General features: G+C 53.4%; 1 protein-coding gene across 2 annotated transcripts; it reads right to left on the reverse strand.

Annotated features, from left to right (window-relative positions):
- Nucleotides 1–22: 22 nt before the first annotated feature.
- Nucleotides 23–11,660, reverse strand: VWA5B2 (von Willebrand factor A domain containing 5B2). 2 transcript variants are annotated; one of them, XM_041731859.1, is made up of 20 exons: nt 11,482–11,660; nt 10,792–10,936; nt 10,480–10,650; nt 8,503–8,722; nt 8,165–8,322; nt 7,505–7,636; nt 7,150–7,274; nt 6,595–6,750; nt 6,091–6,201; nt 5,803–6,011; nt 5,600–5,711; nt 4,907–5,092; nt 3,930–4,101; nt 3,526–3,839; nt 2,837–3,026; nt 2,378–2,734; nt 1,416–1,553; nt 1,243–1,326; nt 941–1,164; nt 23–854 (listed from the first exon to the last, which is right to left on the reverse strand). In XM_041731859.1, exons 2-20 carry the CDS (start codon nt 10,928–10,930, stop codon nt 306–308), a joined length of 3,747 nt encoding a protein of 1,248 aa, XP_041587793.1. In that variant the 5' UTR covers nt 10,931–10,936; nt 11,482–11,660; the 3' UTR covers nt 23–305. The 2 variants fall into 2 exon arrangements, with proteins under 2 accessions (XP_041587793.1, XP_041587792.1); XM_041731858.1 differs by having other exon boundaries at nt 3,526–3,842; nt 11,482–11,659.
- Nucleotides 11,661–20,524: the final 8,864 nt, after the last annotated feature.

Consider the following 20,524-nt stretch of genomic DNA (forward strand, 5'->3'; position numbering starts at 1 on the left):
CTGCAGATAAAGAACTCATTTGGGCAGTCCTAAGAGGCACTTTATTGCATAGGATTTGGGAGCTGTGGCTCTCTCCCCTCCCACTGCACTGCACAGAGCTCAGAAGGGAAAGGGCATGGGGTGGGAGGAGGGGGAGAGAGCACAGGCAGGCACTTTCTGTGAGGGCAGGGGGTTTCTGGGAAGGAGATGAGAAGCAGTGGGGGTCAGGCTGACACCAGCCTGCCCCTCCCAGTACCGAGAAGCCGGCCCTGGGTGGCAGTGACTTGAGTTTGTTGGACAGCGCCAGCCAGAGCGATGGGCAGCCCTCACACATTTGCCGGGCTATAGCACAGCAGGTGTAGCTGCAGATTCTGGTCCCAGTGGCGGAGCAGCAGGAAGAGACCCCGGGCTGCGGCTTTGAGGGCAGCCAGGTCAAGGCCATCTGGCAGGTGCTGGGCCCGCAGCCAACAGTCTGCTTTAGCTGCTGCTAGTTCCCACTCGCCAAAGGCTGCAGCACAGCGGTGCTCTAGCCATGCCAGTGCCACAGCTGTGGCCCAGGTCCGGCCCCGCAGGTCGGCACCGCCCAGCCCTTCTGGACCTTCTGAGGCCTCGGTGTCTGAGCCCCTCCCACTATCCACCTGGCCTGGACACTCAGAGCCTGAGCTGGGGGACGGGCTGCAGGAGGCTGTGGCACTGTCACCCTGGCCAACACCAGGTCCCAGAAGCGCCCAGGGAGAGGAGGCCGAGGTGGGGCTGAGGCTGGCACGGTGCACAGCAAAGGGTGAAGCACGGCACAGGCGTTCCTGTGGGATGCGGACTGCTGCACAGAAGGGTGCATCCAGGCGGAAGGAGCCGGGTGCCTCCTGCAGCCGCACCTGAGGAGAGAGGAGGTGGGGGGAAAAGCGAGCTGAGACAGTGCCCTGGCCTTGGTGGCGCCACCCTCCACCTCCCGAGTCCTCACCAAGGGCAAGTAGTCATGGTCGCTGCCTTCACTGTTGCTGTCACTAGCCTGGCCCTGGTTGGGGCTGCAGAGTCTGTGGCTGTCAGAGCCTCTGGCCTTCCCTCTGCCCAGGCCGAGCCTAGAGGGAGGCTGGGGGGGATGGCGATGAGGACTTCTGGTGGCAGCCTTGGGGTTGCCATTTTGGGTCGGGTTCCAGGCGCCTGCCAGAGAGCCTCCTTCAAGTCCTGCAATGGAGCCAGTCAGTGCCAGTTGTGGTCCCTAAGTGTGGCTGTTCCCTGCCCCCACCCGACTTTGATTGTTACCTTTAGACTGCACAGCTGTGGGCAGAAGAGTTGCATCTAGATGGCCCTGAGGAGCTGGAGAAGTGCCTGGGGGCTCAGCTAGCTCTGTAGGGGCACAGGGCGTGGGTGTTAACTAGGAGGCGGGCAGTGAAGCGAGGGCCAGCACCTGAGAGGTCACCTAGGAGGGACTGTACCTGAGCTCCGCACCTGCAGGGCTGATGGGAGGACCTCCCTGGTGGTCGCATCCACAGCTACCGGGCAGGTGAAGCAGGAGGGGGCAGAGCTGACCTTGCTCGTCTGAAGGGCTCGGAGCCAGGACCTCCGGGCATGGCCTGAGACCAAAGAGCAGCACGCTGAACTGGAGCAGGTGCACTTCCCCCGCCTGCCCTCTACAGAGAGCCTTATAGGAAAAAATCTCCGTTTTCCACTAGCTTTTCCCTCTGTCCACTTTTGAACAGGGTACAGTTCCTTCCTGGAGCCAGCTCAGACTCCCCAACTTTTGACAGTAGTTAGGCTGAACCCTCAGCCCGCAGCTGGGCCAGACCCTCTGGCCACCCAGAAACAACATTTTATACACCACCTTAGGTGTATAAAAGGTCGCACCTTTTCTGCTCACTCCTTTCAGCACTGTCCAATAGAACTTTCTGCAGTGAATGAAATGTTCTAGATCTGAATGATCTGGGAGGGTAGCTACTAGCCACGTGTGAGTATTAAGCATTAGAAGTGTGGCCGGCGCCACTGAAGAACTGAAATTTTCAGTATTTGATTTAGGAGTCCACCTGAATGACAGATTTGTTTTTATGTTATAGGCACTGTGAGTTACTAAGAAGATCACATCTCCCTCTGTTTTGGCTGCTAGGAAGCTTGCCAGTTTTGGGTCCTGTGCTCACAAGGGCATATAACCTCATGGTGTGCATATCTTTCATATAACCCCATTCTCTACTTTTATCATTCCATTGCCCTGCTCATTTTCTTTTTCTTTTTTTTTTTTTTCTTTTTTTTTCATTTTCTTTTTCTTGTCAGTATGGGTGAACCACCTCCAGTTGTTTGTGATCAAAGTGAGGCATAGGGTGATCAGACACACAGACCGACACCTCTGCCACTCTCTGCCCCTTACAGGCTCCTTGGGCCCTCACCGGGCCCACCAGCAACTCACCTTGGTCAGCTGTGGCCTCAGCCCCTCCACGGAGAGCCAGCTGTTCATTGTCCCGGACCACGGAGGCTGCCGTCAGCCGATGGAGTGCTTGGTCCCAAGCACCTTCTCTTTCAGGAGGTGATAGAGGCAGTGAGCCAGCATCACCAGATCCCCATAATGTCTCTAGCCCAACGCCCACCTCCCAGCACATAGGCTGCTCCCCACACAGGGCCCGAATCACCACGTGGCAGCGTGGAGCCTGAGGGGGCAGTGTCACTGCCGGAGGGGCTGACTCCCCACTGGGGGGCATAGCAGAGAATAAGAAGGGGGGTTCCATCAACATGTCCCAGTCCATAGCTGCTGGGGAGAGCAGGTTTCCTGCAGAGAGAGAACCATAACAGCAGGGGCAGCATGGTACCTTAGGCCCCACCTCTTAAGACCTCTGTGATGTCAGGACCCAGCTCCCCATCCAACCCTTACCTGAGTCATCTGGGCCCTGTCCCAGCTGCAGCCCTGACTCAGGGCCTGGCCCATCTGGTGCTATGCCCAGAGAGGGGTGCCGGGGACAGCCAGGGACTGGGTTCACCTGACCCGGGGGCGATGAGAGGCTCCGGCCGGCCAGAGCTGCTCTGCGTCGACGACCCAGCACCTCAGCACTCAGGGCCCCAGACTGTACATAAGAAGTGGGGGCCGCCAGTCAAGGAGTACAGAGCTCTGGCCACCATATGTGTATACACCACTGGCCACACAGCCCTTTGAAACGGTGGACAGTTGCTCACTACCCTCAGGAGCAAGGCCAGAGTCCTCGTGGTCCCCATCCCCCTTCCCAGTGCCATCTCCCCCCATGCCCAACTTCTCCCTTGAGATCGTTACTTGTCTCTGTTTTTCTTCATGTCTTCTCCCCCTGCCTGGCTACCTCCTACTTACTCTTCCAGATGTGGCTCTTGCTTTTCTGACTCCCTCAAACAGGACTAGCCATCTTGACTCTGACTCTCCCCGTGCTACTATGTTGCTATGCTCACCACTGTGTGTAACATGGTATCATAGATTTACCCATTTATCTCTTTAGCTGGACTTAATAGTGACCACTGCACAATTTATGGCATATAGCAGATAGTCAATAAACATTTGCTGGATATGTAGTAGAATGCATGTGGACTGAATCTCACCTTGACTGAAGCCAGTGGGGGTGGTGGCAGGGGGCAGGAGCGGGAGCCTGCAGGTTCTGTCCAGGCCAGGCTGCGGCAGCCCTGCTGAGAAGGGAGATGCAGGGGAGCCGTGCCCTCGGGGGAGCCAGGGTCCTGGGAACCAGGGGACTCGCTGCTGCCTGTGGAGCCAGGACCTGGCTCCGGGCTGGCAGAGCAGTGGGTGAGCACATACTGCTCCCGGATGTATGATGACTGGAAGATGCGGCGCCATATGGCTGTATCAGAGGAGGGGTTGGGTCCAGGGTCTGTGACTGGGTCCGTCAGAGCGTCAGTACCTGCTGGGAGGCAAGAGAACAGATTCCAGCCCTGGCCTCTCCTTTGGCCCACTCGTCCAACACAGCTGCACGCAGCTTCCAGGTACTCACTCTGCTCTGAGTCCCCAGCAGCCCATGGACTGGACAGCTCTGCCGACACAGTGCCTGTTCCCAGGAGCTCTGAGGTGCCAGTGGGCTCGGTGCCAGGACTGGTGGCAGATGGGACTTCCTCTGGAGATGGGAACACAGAGCCTCCCAAGCTCTGCCAGCCAGGTTCTTGGCCCTAGAGAGGGACAGTCATTGGAGAAAAACCTGATTGTAGTTTTATGCTGCCTCTTTCCAAACAGGATTTAAAATGTCTCACCACAAGAGGCAATAAAGTTAAACCAGAAATGAAAACCTAGTACTGAGGATGGAGGAAGCATGTAAGGTAATCATAAGGTTAATAGAACTGTTGTGGCTGAGCTGCAGGTTTGGCCCTGAGCTTCCTGGCAAGCAGGCAAAAAGGCCATCGCTCCATTGTATAGCTCTCATGATCAAGATGAGGAAGTGTGCTTATTTCTTGTAGAGAGAGAAAGCTTTTTATAAATAAAAATAACTATCATTTCTTAAACTCCTACTACATGTCAAGTGTCCTACCAAGAGTGTGCACGTCGTGACCTCCAGTTACAACAACCCTATAACAAAAATGAGTATGAGGAAATGGGCTCAGAGAGGTGAAGTGACTCGCCCAAAATCAAATGGCTAGTACATGCTAGACGTGGTGCTTTCTCTAGGGCACTATGTGAAGAAACAAGTGAATTTCAACAAAACTCTTATAGCAAGTGCTAGGGCTGTTTTCTGTGGCTGTGTGCTTGGATGACCTTGGGAAAAGGCCAGGGACAACACTTTCTGGGGCAGTTCAGTGGAAGACCTCATGTAGAGGGCAGACTGGATCCCCTTGAGGAGCCCAGTGTCATCTCTGGGGAGGCTGGGGGTGCAGTAGGAGAGCTTGGCAGGGAGAGGCACAGGGAGTGGAAGAAGTTTTAAAGACATGCAGGGACTTTAGACATCCCAGACCTACCACCCACACCCCAGCCCAGGCCTACCCCTGGGCCGCGGGGCCGGAAGCCATCTACCCTGAAGAGTGAGCAGTAACCGAGCAGCTGGTCCCCAGGGTACAGTGCTGGGATCTCCCGGGGGGTCAGCAGTGCCTCCACCGCATCAGGCACAAACCAGTCCACAGAGATGTCGCTCAAAGCAGGTTCCAGTGCCTTCCGCAGAGCCTGCACCAGCTGTGAGGAGTGGCCAGAGGGAGGACATGGGAGAGAGAGGCGCCACACAGCCCAGAGAGCGGGAAGGCCACCCTTCGGCTGATGCCATTTGCCCAGCCCCTGGGCTGAGGGGAGCAGGGTCAGACTGGGGTCAAAGGAAGGAAGGGTAGAAATAAGCAAGGGGACTGAGTGCTTAGCCCTCAGGGTTTGGTCTGTCTCCTGGCCTGAGCCACGCCTGTGGATGAGGCAAGATTTGTCGGGGATGTGGCTCAGCATCAGAACAAAACAGAGTAAGATTTAGGGGGTGATCAGAGGCCATGTCCCCCGCACCTCTGGCCTCCTGCAGTACCTCACAACAGCACTAGCAGCTCCTCTCCTGATTGGCATCTCAGAGGAGAGGAATTGGAATGGGGGAGAAGTCCTGGTCAAGGGTGCCAAGAGACCCTGAGACTTGACTGGGTTCTGTTGCAGGCTTAGTGTAACTCGGGGGAAGGACTCCTGGGAGTAGGGAACAGGGCTCAAGCTCACCATGGGCTGCAGCCTCTCCCCAGGCCTTGGGAAATAGGCCTGGCCCCTGCTGAGGGCAGACAGACCCTGAAGCAGCTGGTGGCAGGCAGGCCCCAACCCAAAGGAGAAGCACCTGATGAGGAAAGGGAAGCAGCTGTGACCTTCAGGAGCCTCTTGGGGCAGGGGTCAGTCTCAGGCACCTGGCTCCTCTGCCCACCCCATACCTGGCTGCCCCCCTGTGCCACCTCATGAGCTCCAGGGTTTGATGGGTAGCAGCAGCCACGGGCGAGGCAGCAGTCAGCAGGAACAGCTGCCTAGGGTGGGCCTTGTGCTGGGGCTGCCCCATGGCCCAGGTCAGCGCAGCCAGCACATCTGGGGGGCCACTTGCCGCCTGCAGGGTCTCAACGTTCTCACAGATCAGCTGCATAGTGTCCTGGGAAGAAAAGGCATCCTTTGGTCACGCCAGGCTGAAACATCTTCATTAGGCCCCCGAATCCTCGGACCGTACTCACATCACTGCAAGGCCGGCTCTCTGGGAAGAGGGGCTGCACCGCCGTGCCGAACATGGCCAGGTTGATGAGCGTCTGTGGTGGCAGTGACTTCACAGCCAAAACAATGGCATCCTGGGGAGGACCGGGGAGGGCAGTGTGAAGCAGGCCCCATGGGCAGTGGTAGGGATGCCGGACTGCCTGCCTTCTCCAGGCTGCGTGAAAATGAGGGGCTGGTGGTGGTGGTCTGGGAGAGGCCTTGTGCATGTCAGATGAGGCGGGGGACCCTAAAGTGTGAGGGAGGCTGAGTGTGTGACAGCTCCTGGAGGGGTAGGTGAATCCTTGGGTTTGGGATTCGGTGTGAATGAATGTAACTTCACATGTAAGAAAGGCTCCTGGAATCCAGGAGATGCATGTGTGTATGGTAGGGGTGTGTGCCTGAGTGTGTCTTCAAGAGCCTGCCCCCCCAGCCCACCTCAGACCCCCCGCCCCTGCCCCCAGGCCTGCCCACACCATGCCCCCACAGGCCTTGTGTGCTACACTGCTGCCGTCCAACAGGAAAAGAAGCTCCCGTGTAGCTGTGCCCAGGTGCCCAGGCTTGGAGCTCAGGTCTGGGCAGAAGCTCAGCACCAGCACGGGGTTCAGCAGGATGTCCTTGTGGAAGCGTCGTTGCAGGAACCACACCTGATGCGGGAGCCCCAAGTCATCCTGGGCCAGGCTTAGTGGAACTCTAGCCCGGGCTGGCAGCGGGACCTAGCCCTCAGGCCTTTTTCTATCTAATACACCCGAGGGGGGCTCCTTTTTATAGTCCTTTGAATAAAGGAAAGAGCGGAGGCAGGTGGCTGGTCTCTGCCTGTCATTCCTAGCCCCATGCTCTGAGACACACCCCAGGAAGACTTGCGTGGGCCCTCCTATGATAACACTCATCAGCCCTTTGGGATGGTGGTGGCAGCCACTACGAGGTCCTGCTAAGACACAGCTCCCTTCCTCCCAACATAACACGAGTCTGCTTATTTGTTCCTTGTGCACAAGTGCAACTGGTGGTGAAGTCAGAGGCCAGGCCTTGACTCCAGGCAGCCATACCTGCCGGTCCCCGTCACTGTCCCTTCGCTGCAACCTCTGGAAATCCCGGCGGGCCCTCACCTGGGCCTCATATTCTGCTGAGCTCAGGCTGCCAGCCTCTAGCATCAGGTGTGGCTGGTGGGGCTCTAGGGAAGAGGGGACACAGCTATTAGGAAAGTCCCTGTCTTTGGACCCCAACTGCTCAGTCCCACTGTCCCAGGAGGACCTTGCAAGTCCAGCCTCCCTGCACCATGCAGCCCACCCTCACAGATGATTTGATTCATCTGGCTTGGGACCCAGAAATCTATACTGGAAAAACGCTACCCAGGTGTTCCTGAAGCAGGTCAGAGCTGGCCCCCTTGCCCCAGTCTCTCACCACTGGGGTGCAGCAGGATCTCCAACACCCGGTCACAGCGGTGGCCCTCTGCTAGTGTGACACAGATGGTGGCCGCAGAGCTGGCATGAGGTGGGGCATCTGCCCGCAGAGCATGAGAGGGGCTCTCCAGGCCTGAGGGAGAGGCAGGCAGGGAGAGGGGATGATCGCCCCACCCCAAGCCAGTACTAGAGCACGAATATCACCTTGCCAGACAATGGTGATGCGGGCAAGGATCGGGACTGATCGCACCCAGCTCTCAGAGTCCGAGCTATCGGCTTGCACGGACAAAGGGAGGGATTTTGTCTGCTTTTGTGGGCTGGGAAGTGGATTCCCAGTTCTGAGCCTGGCTGATCAGTCGTATATCAACCAGCTGCTGATTTAGCATCCTCCCCCACTTCTTGCACAAGGAAACTCCACTTCATCACTTGGACCGCTCTCAATGTAATCATCTTTCTTCCCATTGGTGAGTAGAGTGGGATATAAATAAGTTACACTGACAAACCAAGGGGTGTGTGTGTTGTGTAGAAGTGTCCAGGGGATGCCCCCACCAACACTGGAAATTCCTAAGGCTTAGATCCTTGTTTTCTTTTCATCCTGTGTTCCTCCCAGTCCTGAGCCCTGAATTGTTCCCCAGTCAGCTATGCTAGGAGGGGCACCCACCTGCCAGCAGGCATGGCCCAGTGACCAGCATCTCGAAGGAGAAGGTGTATGGGGCAGGGCAGCGGGCAGGACCCGAGAACACATCCTGAGGGGCAGCTCGCTCCTCCCAGGCCAGCCCTTCCTCCTGAGGGCTGCCCACCCCGAAGCAGCTGGTGGGGCTGGAAGGGAGCATGAGGAGAGTCACTGGGCCACCACCAAGGCCCCTAGCCCCTCTGGCTGAATGGCCCCAGCCCTTCCCCACCCTGCCCATCCCCCAGGGCACTCTACCAAAGCCCCCTCACCCGCACTAGACCCAGAGAAGCCGAGGGAGGGACGAAGAGAATCACCATAGGCCCAACCTGTCGTCACAGAGCCCCGGAGGCCTGGGGGGCCCAGGTGGGCCTGGTGAGGCCAGTGGGGTGAGCACAGAGGGCAGAGCCACACGCAGCACCCCATCAGGCCTTGAGGGCAGCTCCCGGCTGCTGCACAGGGTCACTGTCATGGTGCCGGCTGCATTGATGAGGCCTGTGGGCAGCACCAATGTGGACCGGGCCTGGGCCAGATCCAAGACAAGATGACCTACGATGAGTGAGAAAAGGGGTCAGAGGGGGCTGGAAGGAGAGAGATGGGGGAAATAGGAAATGGGAGCAGGCACTGAGTCAGGGGAGCCTGGGCAAGGGGAACTTTCCAAAGTGGGAGAGACACGGGGCTAATGTGTTGGTGATGCAGAATGGAGGCATGAGCTGAATGATGGCTGAAGGAGAGGCTGAATGATGGTGGTAGAAGGATATGGCTGTCATTGGGAAAAGGAGCAGTGACATTACCGCTAACGGAGAGCTGAGGAGAAGGGGACATGCCCACACCACCACCAAGATCCTAGGGGACCCATACCCTCTGTCCCTCTTCCCTAGCCTGTGCCTGACCATTCAACCCTTGGGTATTGTCTTCCTAAGGACCCTCCCATATGGACTGACATCTTCCATAGTCTGGGACCCAGCCTGCTCACAAGTCCCCAGTCCGGAGCTCCCCACTGCCCATAGGAGTAGCTCTATAATTTTCTACCCAAAAGGAGTTTAGAAGGAGTCATCTGCTTAGAAGCTGGCTACAGGACATACAGCTGTACTTGCATACTGAGCACAACACTTTACTTATACTGTTGGTTTATTTGGGGACCGGGGGAATCATGGGAGTCAGTGCTGCTAAAGAAAAAACGGCCAGGTGTGTACAGCGGCAGTCAAGGCCTTACATGATCTGGCTCCAGGCTACCTTTATAGCCCTACTTTGCCTCATTTCTCCACAGTAATCATGTATCCATTCTTTTGAGAAATGCTTGCAAAATAAATGAAGGGAAGAAGAAGATGGAAGGAAAGAAAAGAGAAGGAAGAAAGGGGCTTTTATCGCAACCAGGTGAGGCTTGGGGACAGCCTGATAGAGTGGAGAGGGCACAGGATCAGGTTTTGTGTCTCAGCTCTATGACTTAATTCTGCCCTTTGGTAAGTCTCGTCTTGAGAAACCTCAGTTTCTTCATCCATGAAATGGGAATCATAAGAACTACATCTCAAAAACTATGGTGAGGAATAAATGAGATAGTGTGTGCCCAGCATCCAACACACAGAGGCTGTTACTATTATTTTCACACCTGTAACACGGGGATAGAGAACAGCACTTACATTACATACCTCTCTGGATTCAAATGAGGTGACACCAGTGACTGGACTCTGTCAACTGTAAATTACTACAAACACGAGGTATTTTATTGCCATCACTCAACACAACTTACTTCCAGACCTTTGCTTACACCATTGCTCCTGACTGGAGTGCCTTTTCCCTCCTCTGCACTTCAGGAGTCATACCCTTCCTTTTGGTCAAATGCCGCTCCACTTCCTTCTGGAACATTCCTGGGGCCTCAATCCAGAGTTCCCTCTGGTCTCTAACTAACTGCTGGGCTTATACCAACTCTCAGCACCACTGGATTCTGTCTCTCTTACCGGGATGGTAAATCCCATGTACAGCAATGAATGTGCAAATAAATGAAAGAATGAAGCGCAAGCCACGGAACCTAGCAGGGGGTGGGCTTCCGTTCCCCAGCCCAGCCGTCAGGGGGCCTCGGTGCGGGGCGCGGGGAGCTTGGAGGTGACCAAGGCCCTGGCCCAGGCTCCAGGCGGGGAGCAAGCTCAGGTCAGGCCTGGGTCACACTCCCCCGGCCCCCGCGGAGCAGGCGCCCGGTCCGCGACTGTTGAATAAAGGCATGAACTGATGGATGAGCGGCTCGGCGGCTGGGGGCGGCGGGCGGGCGCGGGCCGCAGAGCGGGGGGGGGCGGGGGGGGCGCACTCACCCTGCGGGCAGCGGCGGGGCGTGGGGGCCCCCCAGCCGGGGCCCAGCGCGCGGCAGCAGGCGGCCTGCGAGCGTCGCCGGCTCTGCAGCTGGAACGAGACGCGCCGTCCGGCCGCCTCCGCCTCGAAGCCCGAGACCACTTCGGCCTCCGCCAGCGGGTACACGAAGACGCCTGCGGCGGGGCGCGGGGCACGGGCGGCGTCGGACCTCGCCGGCCCCCGCGCCCCCCGCCCGTCCCCCCTCCCCGCCCCGCGCCCCCCGCCCGTCCCCCCTCCCCGCCCCCCGCGGCCCGCGCCCCCCGCGCGGCTCTCACCTTCCACCGGCTGCGGCTGCGGGTTGCGGTAGGTGAGCCGGGCCCGCAGGCTGAGGCACGGGCCGTTGGCGCAGGCCCGCACCCAGGAGTCGGTGAGCGGCAGCGGCGTCCAGCCGGAGGGGCAGTACAGGCCGGGCATGGCGCCCTGCGGGCGGGGGGCGGGAGCGCGGGGAGGTCGGACCCGGGCGCGGGCCCGGCAGGTGGCGCGGGGAGGGGGTGGCGTGATGGGCACCCAGGCCCGTTACCCGGGGAGCCGGGGAGCGGGGGTTAATGATTAACCGGCGCCGCGGGCGCCCGCGGAGGAGGGTGGGGCTGGGGGGGTCGCAGCTGCCGCCGCCCCCGCGCCGCCGGCCCCGGGCTCCCCGCGGCTGCCAGCTGTCGGAGCGGCGCGGGCGGGAGGGAGGATGCTCCGCGCCCAGAGCGGGCTGTGCGGGGCCGGCACCCCCGAGGGCCCCGCCGGCGAGGGGCGGCCGCGGCCGGAGCCCGAGCGCCGAAGCCTCACTGGGCGCCGGCAGGGGCTGCGGGGGGGGGGGCAAGCGCCCAGACCGGGGGGCGTTGGGGCGGGGGCTTCCGTGGGGGCGGCCCCGGGCCCCCGCGTCTCCCCACCCCGGCCGACCCGAGCCGAGCTCAGGGGGTGCAGCCGGCTGGGCGTGGGGGTCCCCGCCCTCCCCGCGGGCCGCCCAGCCTCACCGCGGCGTCCTCTGCGGAGATCTGGGCGCCACCACCGGGCCGGGGCGGGTCGGGCACCTGCCGGGCACCCGCTCCCGGCTCCCGCGGCGGCCGCTCTGAGTCCGCGCAGGGGCGTCGGCTCTGCGGGCGCTGGGCCCGCCCCGCTCGGGAGCGCCGCCCTCGGCCCGCCCCGGCCCCGCCTGCCGCTGCGGCGGGGGCCGCTCCCCTCCGCCCCCGCTTCGGGCGCCCCCGCGCCAGCCCGGCCGCCCCCGCGCCAGCCCCCGCCGCCCCGGCTCGGCCCCGCGCCGCAGTGCAGGGCCCGCGGCCCCGCCGCTGCACGGCCCCCCGGCCACGAGGCCCCCGGGCGCCCGGAGCCCCACCCCCCGTCCCCGGGGAGCGGAGCTGCTGCAAGCGCAGCGGAGGGCTCAGTCGCAGCCCCCGCCCCCAGCACTGCAGCGACTCCAGCCGTCCCAGTGTCCCCCCACTTCGCGTCCTGGCTGTGCTTTCCGTCAGTGCGGTGACCCTCTTTCATCACTGCAGCGATCCCACAGCTTCATCGCCGCAGGAACCCTCCTCCCCCGAAAAGAGCCTTTTTTCCTTTGCAAAGTACTCCTTCATCACTGCAGAAACCCTCCCGACCCCTGCAGCTCTCTTCGGCTCTCGTGACCACTTCAGTGACCACTCACTCCAAGTAGGGACCCCTCATCATTGCAGCGATTTGCCCCCAACCCCAAGCAGCCAGCATTCCTGCCGCTGCAGTGCTGCCTCCCCTCCCCCTTTTCTGGGAGTGGAGACGGTGGGAGGCAGGAACAGCCCCTCAGGCTTCTAACTCCCTGCTACCTCCGGGGGCTCACCGCCTTGGAAGTGAGGCCTTCCCTTGGCTTGAGACTGCCCCATCATAGCAGCGACCCCCACCTCACCCCATCACGGCAGCACCCACAGGAGAAAACAGGTCTCTTGTTATTGGCAGAACACTCTTACAGCTTGACAGTGTTAGAGTACAAAAGCTTAGGGAAATCTGTAAACCTCTCCCAGGATCCCTCAGGGAATCTGGGAGTCCTGAGGAAGTGCATATGTTTGGGGGTCACCCATGCAAGCTTTCTTTGCAGAGGCCACACTTAGATTCTGCAAAAAAAGAGCTCTGAGGAGAACTGGGGGCTGGGCCTGGGGCAGCCAGTGGGCGTGGTCTTTCAAGCAAGACTCAGGGTTCTTACCTTTCCCCTTTACTCTGTCCTTTTTTTTTTTTTTTTTTTTAAGGTTTTATTTATTCATGAGAGACACAGAGAGAGGCAGAGACACAGGCAGAGGGAGAAGCAGGCTCCATGCAGGGAGCCTGATGTGGGACTGGATCCCGGGACTCCAGGATCATACTCTGGGCCAAAAGCAGGCACTAAACCTCTGAGCCACACAGGGATCCCTACTCCGTCCTTCTGATTCTGGTCACTATCAGATCAGTATGATGACTGATCACAGGGGGATCTCCTGCCTCCTTGAGCACCTGAGCCCTCGACCCCAACACTCTCTTTTGCTCAAACCACTTAGCATGATGGAGATAATTTGACCTTTTCCCAGGAAACTTCATGGGTGAAAATTCAAAAGGACAGTACAAGAAACATAGACATGATTGCAATGAACCATCCAGTTCACAGGGAGCTCCACCTGGGTCCCAGGTCTGTTCTCTCCACACCATCTGAACTATGGTTCCATTGACTCTTCCCTTCCCTTCTCTGCTGAACCTGCCCCCAGCCTCATTCAGAGTTAGGGTCCCTCTTCCAGGCTTAGGGGAGAAACAGTGGATGGTGAGTGGGCTGATTTCCCCTCTGGGGGACCCAGGTGTCCAGCCAGGACCAGCCTGGTCCTGAGGTCTCCTTGGAAGTCCAGGCAGTGGCCACCTCCTTAACTGGCATTTTTGTGCAAATGGACCAAGAGCTCCATGTGACCCACTCAGGCCAACACGAAGCTGCAGGAAGAAGTCATTAGGGAGAATCAAATATATAGAAATGGAAAAAGAGGTCCTTGTTTTGGGTTCTGAGGTTCTTATCAGATGTAAGACAGTCTCGCAGGAAGATGGTGTCCCTGTCAAAGACTAGACAACACGTTGGTAGAAGCCAAGCTTTGTCGGGAAGCTGAGCCAGCCCTGAAATCCTGCTGGAAAGGCTGTCTTAGTTGAGGCAAGTTCATCAAGAGGGCAAGAGGGGTAAAGCATCTTGCAGGATAGGGCAGGGCAGTGCAGGCTGCTGCTCCCCCCCCCCCACTGCCACCACCAGCGGAGTGGGCTCTGCAGTGGGCTCTAAGGGGGTCTCTAGGGGATCCCTGGGTGGCTCAGCGGTTTAGCACCTGCCTTTGACCCAGGGTGTGATCCTGGAGTCCCAGGATCGAGTCCCAAATCGGGCTCCCTGCATGGACTGCTTCTCCCTCTGCCTGTGTCTCTGCCTCTCTCTCTCTGTGCCTCTCATGAATAAATAAATAAAATCTTAAAAAAAAAAAAGTAAGGGGATCTCTAAGGCCCAGATGGGAGCTGCTTTGGTGGTGGGGCTGCAGTATGACAGGCAGCTGAGGATGAGAAAGGACAGCACAGTCCCAGAGGGCCCCAGAACCAGGTTCCAGGAGATGGGGGAGGTCCTTGGCCGGGCTAAGGAATGGCCTAAGGAATGGCATGGAGCTTGAGTGGTTGGCTAGGTGCCAGGCATAGGGGAGGGAGCGTAGGATAAAAGGCATAGCCTCTGCCTTGAAAGCTCCCACTTAGTGAAGAAGGCAAATACATAGTTACTCTAGATTAAGATGAGTGCTGCATTAGCCATAAGGGATATTAGAAAGCTTTTAACAGGGAATTTTTAGGAGAGGCACCTAACTTAGTGGTGGTGGTGATGTGCTGGTTCCCATTTAAGCCAAGTCCTAAATAGAAGTTAAGGAGTGAAGGAGAAGATATTTCAGGCAGAAAAATCAGCTCACAAAAAGGTGAAAGAGCTAGAGGGACTAAGGAAAGTATAAGGCCAGGTGCTGCACTAAGTATGGGTTACCTCCTTTAATGATCAAGAAAGCCCAAGAAATAGGTATTATTATTATCTTACAGATGAGAAAACCCAAGGCGGGACAGAATAAGTAACTCGCTCATCATAAGCTAGTAGAGTGGTAGAGCCAGGATGGATGTGGAACTCAGATGGTCTGGCCCCAGCAGCCTTGTTTTTAAACTATCACCATAGACAATATGGTTTTCTTGATGTTATTTATTGGTTTATTTCTCTTTGATTTTCTCTAAGTCTCTTTTTTTCCTGGTTTTTTCATTGAGATATAATTGACATGTAACATTGCATTTGTTTTAGGTTATATAACATACTGATTTGATATATGTAGTATATATTGTAAAATGATCACCACCATCCATTTAGATTCCCTATGTCTCTCTTTTTTTAAAGATTTTATTTATTCACGAGAGACATAGAGAGAGGGACAGAGATATAGGTAGAGGGAGAAGCAGGCTCCATGCAGGAAGCCCCATATGGGACTCGATCCTAGGACTTTGGGATCATGCCCTGAACCAAAGGCAGACGCTCAACTGCTGAGCCACCCAGGCCTCCCTCCCTATATGTCTCTTAATATACTTCCTTTAGAAAATACTCATCAGTCTTGGCTGACCCAAAAAGGCAGGGGTCAGGAAGAGAAAGAGTTTGTCCCACTGTCATACAGGAGACCTAGTGCCAAGCCAGTGGGCAGATAGGGGAGTTCATGGGACCCAGGCAGGGAATGGGACAGGAAGGGGAACTGAAGTTAGAAAGCCCATGTTCTCTTGAACCCGTGAGAACCCCTAGGAGTGACTCCCTCATCCTACCCCACAGCCTGCAACACAGCAGGTGCCCAATAAACGTTGATTGACTCAGGTGCAGTGATGATGTGAGGAAACTCAAACTGACCCAATTTTCTAATCTTTGTGTGGGGTAGCCAACTGGGCCACTGAAGTGCCTGTCTAGGACATCTACCCACCTTGGCCACCACCAAGCTGACTGTAGGGTGCTGCTCTTCCTCTGATCTGGCCGGAGAAGGAGGGTTCAAACTCACTCCTCTACTCAGGCTAACTCTGCCCAGGTGGGAGCTGGAACATGTCAACAACCTTTACCAAGGGATAGGAGGCAGGGAAAGGGTAAACCCAAAGGGAAATGGGATCCGAAAATGAAGCTCAGCCAGGTAACCTGTTTTTGTTTTTGTTTTTTTTTTTTTTGAAGATCTTATTTATTTATTCATGAGAGACACACAGAGAGGCAGAGATATAGGCAGAGGGATAAGCAGTCTCCCTGCGGGGAGCCCCATGCAGGACTCGATCCCAGGACCCCGAGATCATGACCTGAGCTGAAGGCAGATTCTCAACCACTGAGCCACCCAGGCGCCTCTACTGGAGTTACTAATTGTGATCATTTGCTTAAGGTGATGTGTTAGGGTTCTCCAGAGAAATAAAACCAATGGGAGATAATCTATATCACTTATAACGTGTGTGTTTATGCTTATACTTATATTACTTATTTATTATAAGGAATTAAGTCACTCAATTATGAGGCTGAAAAGTTCAAATGTGCCCTGTGGGCTGGCAGGCTGGAGACCCAGGAGAGGGATGGTACGGAGGTAATCTGAAGGTGGTCTGCTGGAGAATCCCCTCTTGTTGGAGAGGCTGATCTTTTGGTTAAATTCAAGCTTTCAGATGAGTCTCACCCACGTACGGAAGTCAGTCTACATACTTACAGTTCACCAATTTAAATATTAATCACATCCCAAATCACCCTCCAAGTGGACACATGAAGTGTCACAAGTAGTGTCGGCCAGGTTTTTCCACTATAGTGCTATTTTTCTTTTGTAATTAATAAGCACTTTTGAAGGGAGATAGGTTGATATCTTCATTAAAAGCTCAATTACAAGTCTTGGCATTTATTCATGTTCCAATGAATATTTGATGTCAGTTTTATTGAGGTATAAATTATATACAGTAAAATTCACTGTTTATATTGTGGTAAAGTACACATAAATAAAATTTACCATTAGTGATATTTAGTACATTCGCAATGTTGTGCAACCATCACGACTATCTAGTTCCATCCACGACATTTTCCCACCCCAAAAGGAAACCCCATACCCTTCAGTCACTTTCCATTTCTGCCTCCTCTCAGTCCCTGGAAACTGCTAATATGCTCTTGGTCTCTCTCTAGATTTCCCTAATCTGGATATCCCATATAAATAGAATCACATAATACATTACCTTTTGTGTCTGGTTTCTTTCACTTAGCATAATATTTTCAAGGTTCACCTATGCTGTAGCGTATATCAGTACTTCATTCTTTTTTATGGCTGAACAATATTCCATTGTAATGATATTCACATTTTGTTTATCCATTCATCAGGTTGACAGACACTTGGGTTTCTCCCACCGTTCAGCTATTGTGAGCAGAGCTGCTACTATAAGTCTTTGTGTTCAAGTTTTTGTTTGAACACCTGTTTGCTGTTTTCAATTCTTTTGGGTACATTGCTAGGTCATGTGGTAATTCTCTTTAATTTATTTAGGTTTTTCATACCAGCTGAATAATTTTATATTCCTACCAGCAGTGTACAAAGGTTCCAGTTTCTCCACATCCTCCCCAAAGCAAATCGAAACCTTGATTTATTATTTTTTTCTTTTTACAGATCATGCTTTGGGTATTATGTTAAGAACTCTTCACCAAACCCTTGATCCCAAAGGTTTTCTCCTATGTTGGCTTATAAACATTTTGCAGTTTTTACAGTTTCACATTTTAATCTTTGCTCCATTTGAAAAAACTCTTTATAGGGTGTAAGGTTTAGGTCAAGGTTTTTATTTTTTATTTCTGGTATGTGGATATCCAGGACTTGCTCCTGCTTGTTGGAAACACCGTCTTTCCTCCACTGAATTACTTTTGCATCTTTGTAAAAAATCAGTTGACTAAAAAAAAAAAAATCAGTTGACTGTACTTGTGTGGAGCTATTTCTGGGTTCTCTCGTCTGCTTCATTAGCCTGTATGTCTGTCCCTCTGCTGATACCAAACAGTCTTGATTACTCTAGATATAAAATAAATCATGAAATTGTGTAGACTGGTTCCTCCCACTTTATTCTTATTTTCAAAGTTCTCTTAGTTATCCCAGTTCTTTTGCTTTTCTATCTAAATTTTAGAATACTCCTGTCTATATTTACAAAAAATCTTGCTAGGATATTGAGAGGCATTGCATTAAACCTGTATATCTATGTGGGGAGGATTAACATCTTTACTATATTGATCTTGCAATCCCAAACACAGTATGTTTCTCTATTTGCTTAGATCTTATTTATTTATAGATTTTTAAACCATAATTATGATAATGGCTACAAGAAAATGCATGTTTCAATACAATTATCATGATAAGGGAACTTGACTTTGGGGGAAAGAGTCAAAGATAGCTACTCTGAACATTGAGATTTGAAGGAGTGAGAATTAGTGAGGTAAAGAGGATGGGGAGAAAGTTCCTGGCAGAAGGAACAGTGTGTGCAGAGGCCATGAGTTGGGAGAGAGCTTGGAGTCTTACAGGGAATAGTTTGTGTAGTTGGTGACCTGAAAGCAAAGCAATGAGTGAAATAAGAGAGGTTGGAGGGGCACCTGATCTCACAGATCTTGGGATCAAGCCCAGTGCTGGGCTCCTCTGTCAGTGGGGAGTCTGTTTGAGATTCTCTCTCTCCCTTTCCCTCTCCCCTCCCCACAAAGTAAATAAATAAATATTTTTTAAAAAAGAGAGAGAGAGAGAGAGTCTGGAGAGATCAGTAGTTATTAGATTGGTTATTCAGGGCTTTAGAACCTTGCTAAGGACTTTCAAATTTACTTGAAAGCTAGTGGAACTAGTTTTCAAACTAGGCATCAGAGGGCTTTTAATCTAGGTAATGGTAAGATCACACAGGGTTTACTTCAACTTAATCAATTAGTTAATTTTTATATCTTTACTTTTTAAAATTCTAGTAAAATATACATAACATAAAATTTACCACCATAGCCATTTTTAAGCACACAATTCTGTGGTGTTAAGTACATTCACATTGTTGTGCTTTATTTTTTATTTTTAAAAAAGATTTTATTTATTTGAGAGAGAAAGCACGTGGGGAGGGGAGGGGCAGAGGGAGAGGGAGAAGCAGACTCCTTCTCCACAGAGCAGAGGCTCATCCCAGGATCCTGAGATCACAACCTGAAGACCTGAGCCACCCAGGCGCCCCTGTGGTGCTGTTTTTTAGTAATGTAAAATTAATACACTGTCAGGTTATAAAGTCTTTTTAAAATTTTTATTCATTAAAAAAATTTTTTTACTAACAGAAATGCATTTTATTTTTTCCCCATCCCCCATCCCCCTCCCCTCCGACGACCCTCAATCTGTTTCCTATGATTAAGAGTCTATTATGGTTTGTCTCCCTCTCTAATTTTTGTCTTGTTTATATTTTCCTCTTTTCCCCTATGATCCTGTTTTGTTCTTTTTTTTTTTTTCCTGTTTTGTTTCTTAAATTCTATATAGGATATAAAGTCTTCCTTTTTTTTTTTTTTTTTTTTTATTTATGATAGTCACAGAGAGAGAGAGAGAGAGAGGCAGAGACACAGGTGGAGGGAGAAAGCAGGCTCCATGCACCGGGAGCCTGACGTGGGATTCGATCCCGGGTCTCCAGGATCGCGCCCTGGGCCAAAGGCAGGCGCCAAACCGCTGCGCCACCCAGGGATCCCTAGGATATAAAGTCTTAATGAATATTCAGTGAAAACAAAAAGTGAACCTCTCTTTCCTTCCTCTGGACTATGCTTAGAAGTAACCACTGTTGGAGCCCTTGGCTGGTTCAGTTGGTAGAGCATCTGACTCTTAATTTGGGGTCATGAGTTCAAGCCCCACATTGGGTATAGAGATTATTTTAAAAAAATAAAATCTTTTTTTAAAAAAAGTAACCACTGTTACCAGTACTTCTTATGCAACCTTCCACATCAGGGAAGCTATCCTACAGAAATAAATACACTAGGTGTGTAAGGGATATAGTCGAAGACACAAACTTGTGTTTAGGAATGAAAAAAAGAAGGAAACAACCTGAATATCCAACAAGAAAACTGTTGAGGAAGTGAAGGTGTACCCGTATCATGAGATATTGTGTTGTTTTGTGATGCTATTAAAAAGAATGAGTTCTACTTATGTATGCTGAGAAAAGAAAAAAGCAAATTGCAGAATGATGAGTGTAGTAATACTGCATTTTTATAAAAATAAGTAATTATCAAAGCCCTCTGCAGAGAGGATTGGGTAGTGCAAAGGCTCTGCTAGGAGAGGAACTAGCAGAACGGAAGGGGACTAAGTCACCTGAGCAGTCACTCCATTTCTTCTTTCTACACCCCAGGGATGGTAAGTTACCTCATGGGCTCCTGCTTCTCCCTAAGGGGTCAAAAGGTTTATACATCTGGGTGGGTAATTGCAGCTAGGAGTGAGCAAGTGTGGTAGGGTGGTGCTCTCTGCCCTAGGGTCTTTCCCTTCACTTTCTTGAACTCCCTAGGACCCACATGGACTGGAATGGGCCTTACAGACCCTTCCCGAACCTCACCAGAGTGGCTGATACTCCAAGGGAGATATGAGCTCCCAGGCCAAAATGACAGGACACCTGAGAAGTCCAGGTGAAAGACATCAAACTAGATGATATATCCTTTCTAAAGGAGAAATATTCAAGCAGATGAATCAGGAATTTAGAACAGTTTATGGGGTACCTGGGTGGCTCAGTTGGTTAGGCATCTGCCTTTGTTTGTTTTTTTTTTTTAAAGATTTTATTTATTTTTTCATAGAGACAGAGAGAGGCAGAGACACAGGCAGAGGGAGAAGCAGGCACCATACAGAGAGCCTGATGTGGGACTTGATCCAGGGTCTCCAGCATTACGCCCTGGGCTGCAGGCGGCGCTAAACCGCTGCACCACTGGGGCCGCCCAGGCATCTGCCTTTGGCTCAGGTAATGATCTTGGGGTCCTGGGATCGAGCCACATGGGGCTTCCTGCTCAGTGAGGAATCTGCTTCTCCCTCTCCCTCTGCCGCTCCTCCC

The sequence above is a fragment of the Vulpes lagopus genome, chromosome 17 (genome assembly GCF_018345385.1).
Source record: "Vulpes lagopus strain Blue_001 chromosome 17, ASM1834538v1, whole genome shotgun sequence".
Classification (NCBI taxonomy): Eukaryota; Metazoa; Chordata; class Mammalia; order Carnivora; family Canidae; genus Vulpes; species Vulpes lagopus.

What these genes read in the sequence shown, in the direction of transcription:
- VWA5B2 (XM_041731858.1), bottom strand. Translation starts at nt 10,930, where the DNA reads ATGCCCGGCCTGTACTGCCCCTCCGGCTGGACGCCGCTGCCGCTCACC. An exon ending in ACAGGGCCCAGATGACTCAG is followed by an intron (nt 2,735 to 2,836) that starts GTAAGGGTTGGA and finishes CTCTCTCTGCAG; the next exon opens with GAAACCTGCTCTCCCCAGCA. An exon ending in CCTGCAGGTGCGGAGCTCAG is followed by an intron (nt 1,327 to 1,415) that starts GTACAGTCCCTC and finishes GTGCCCCTACAG; the next exon opens with AGCTAGCTGAGCCCCCAGGC.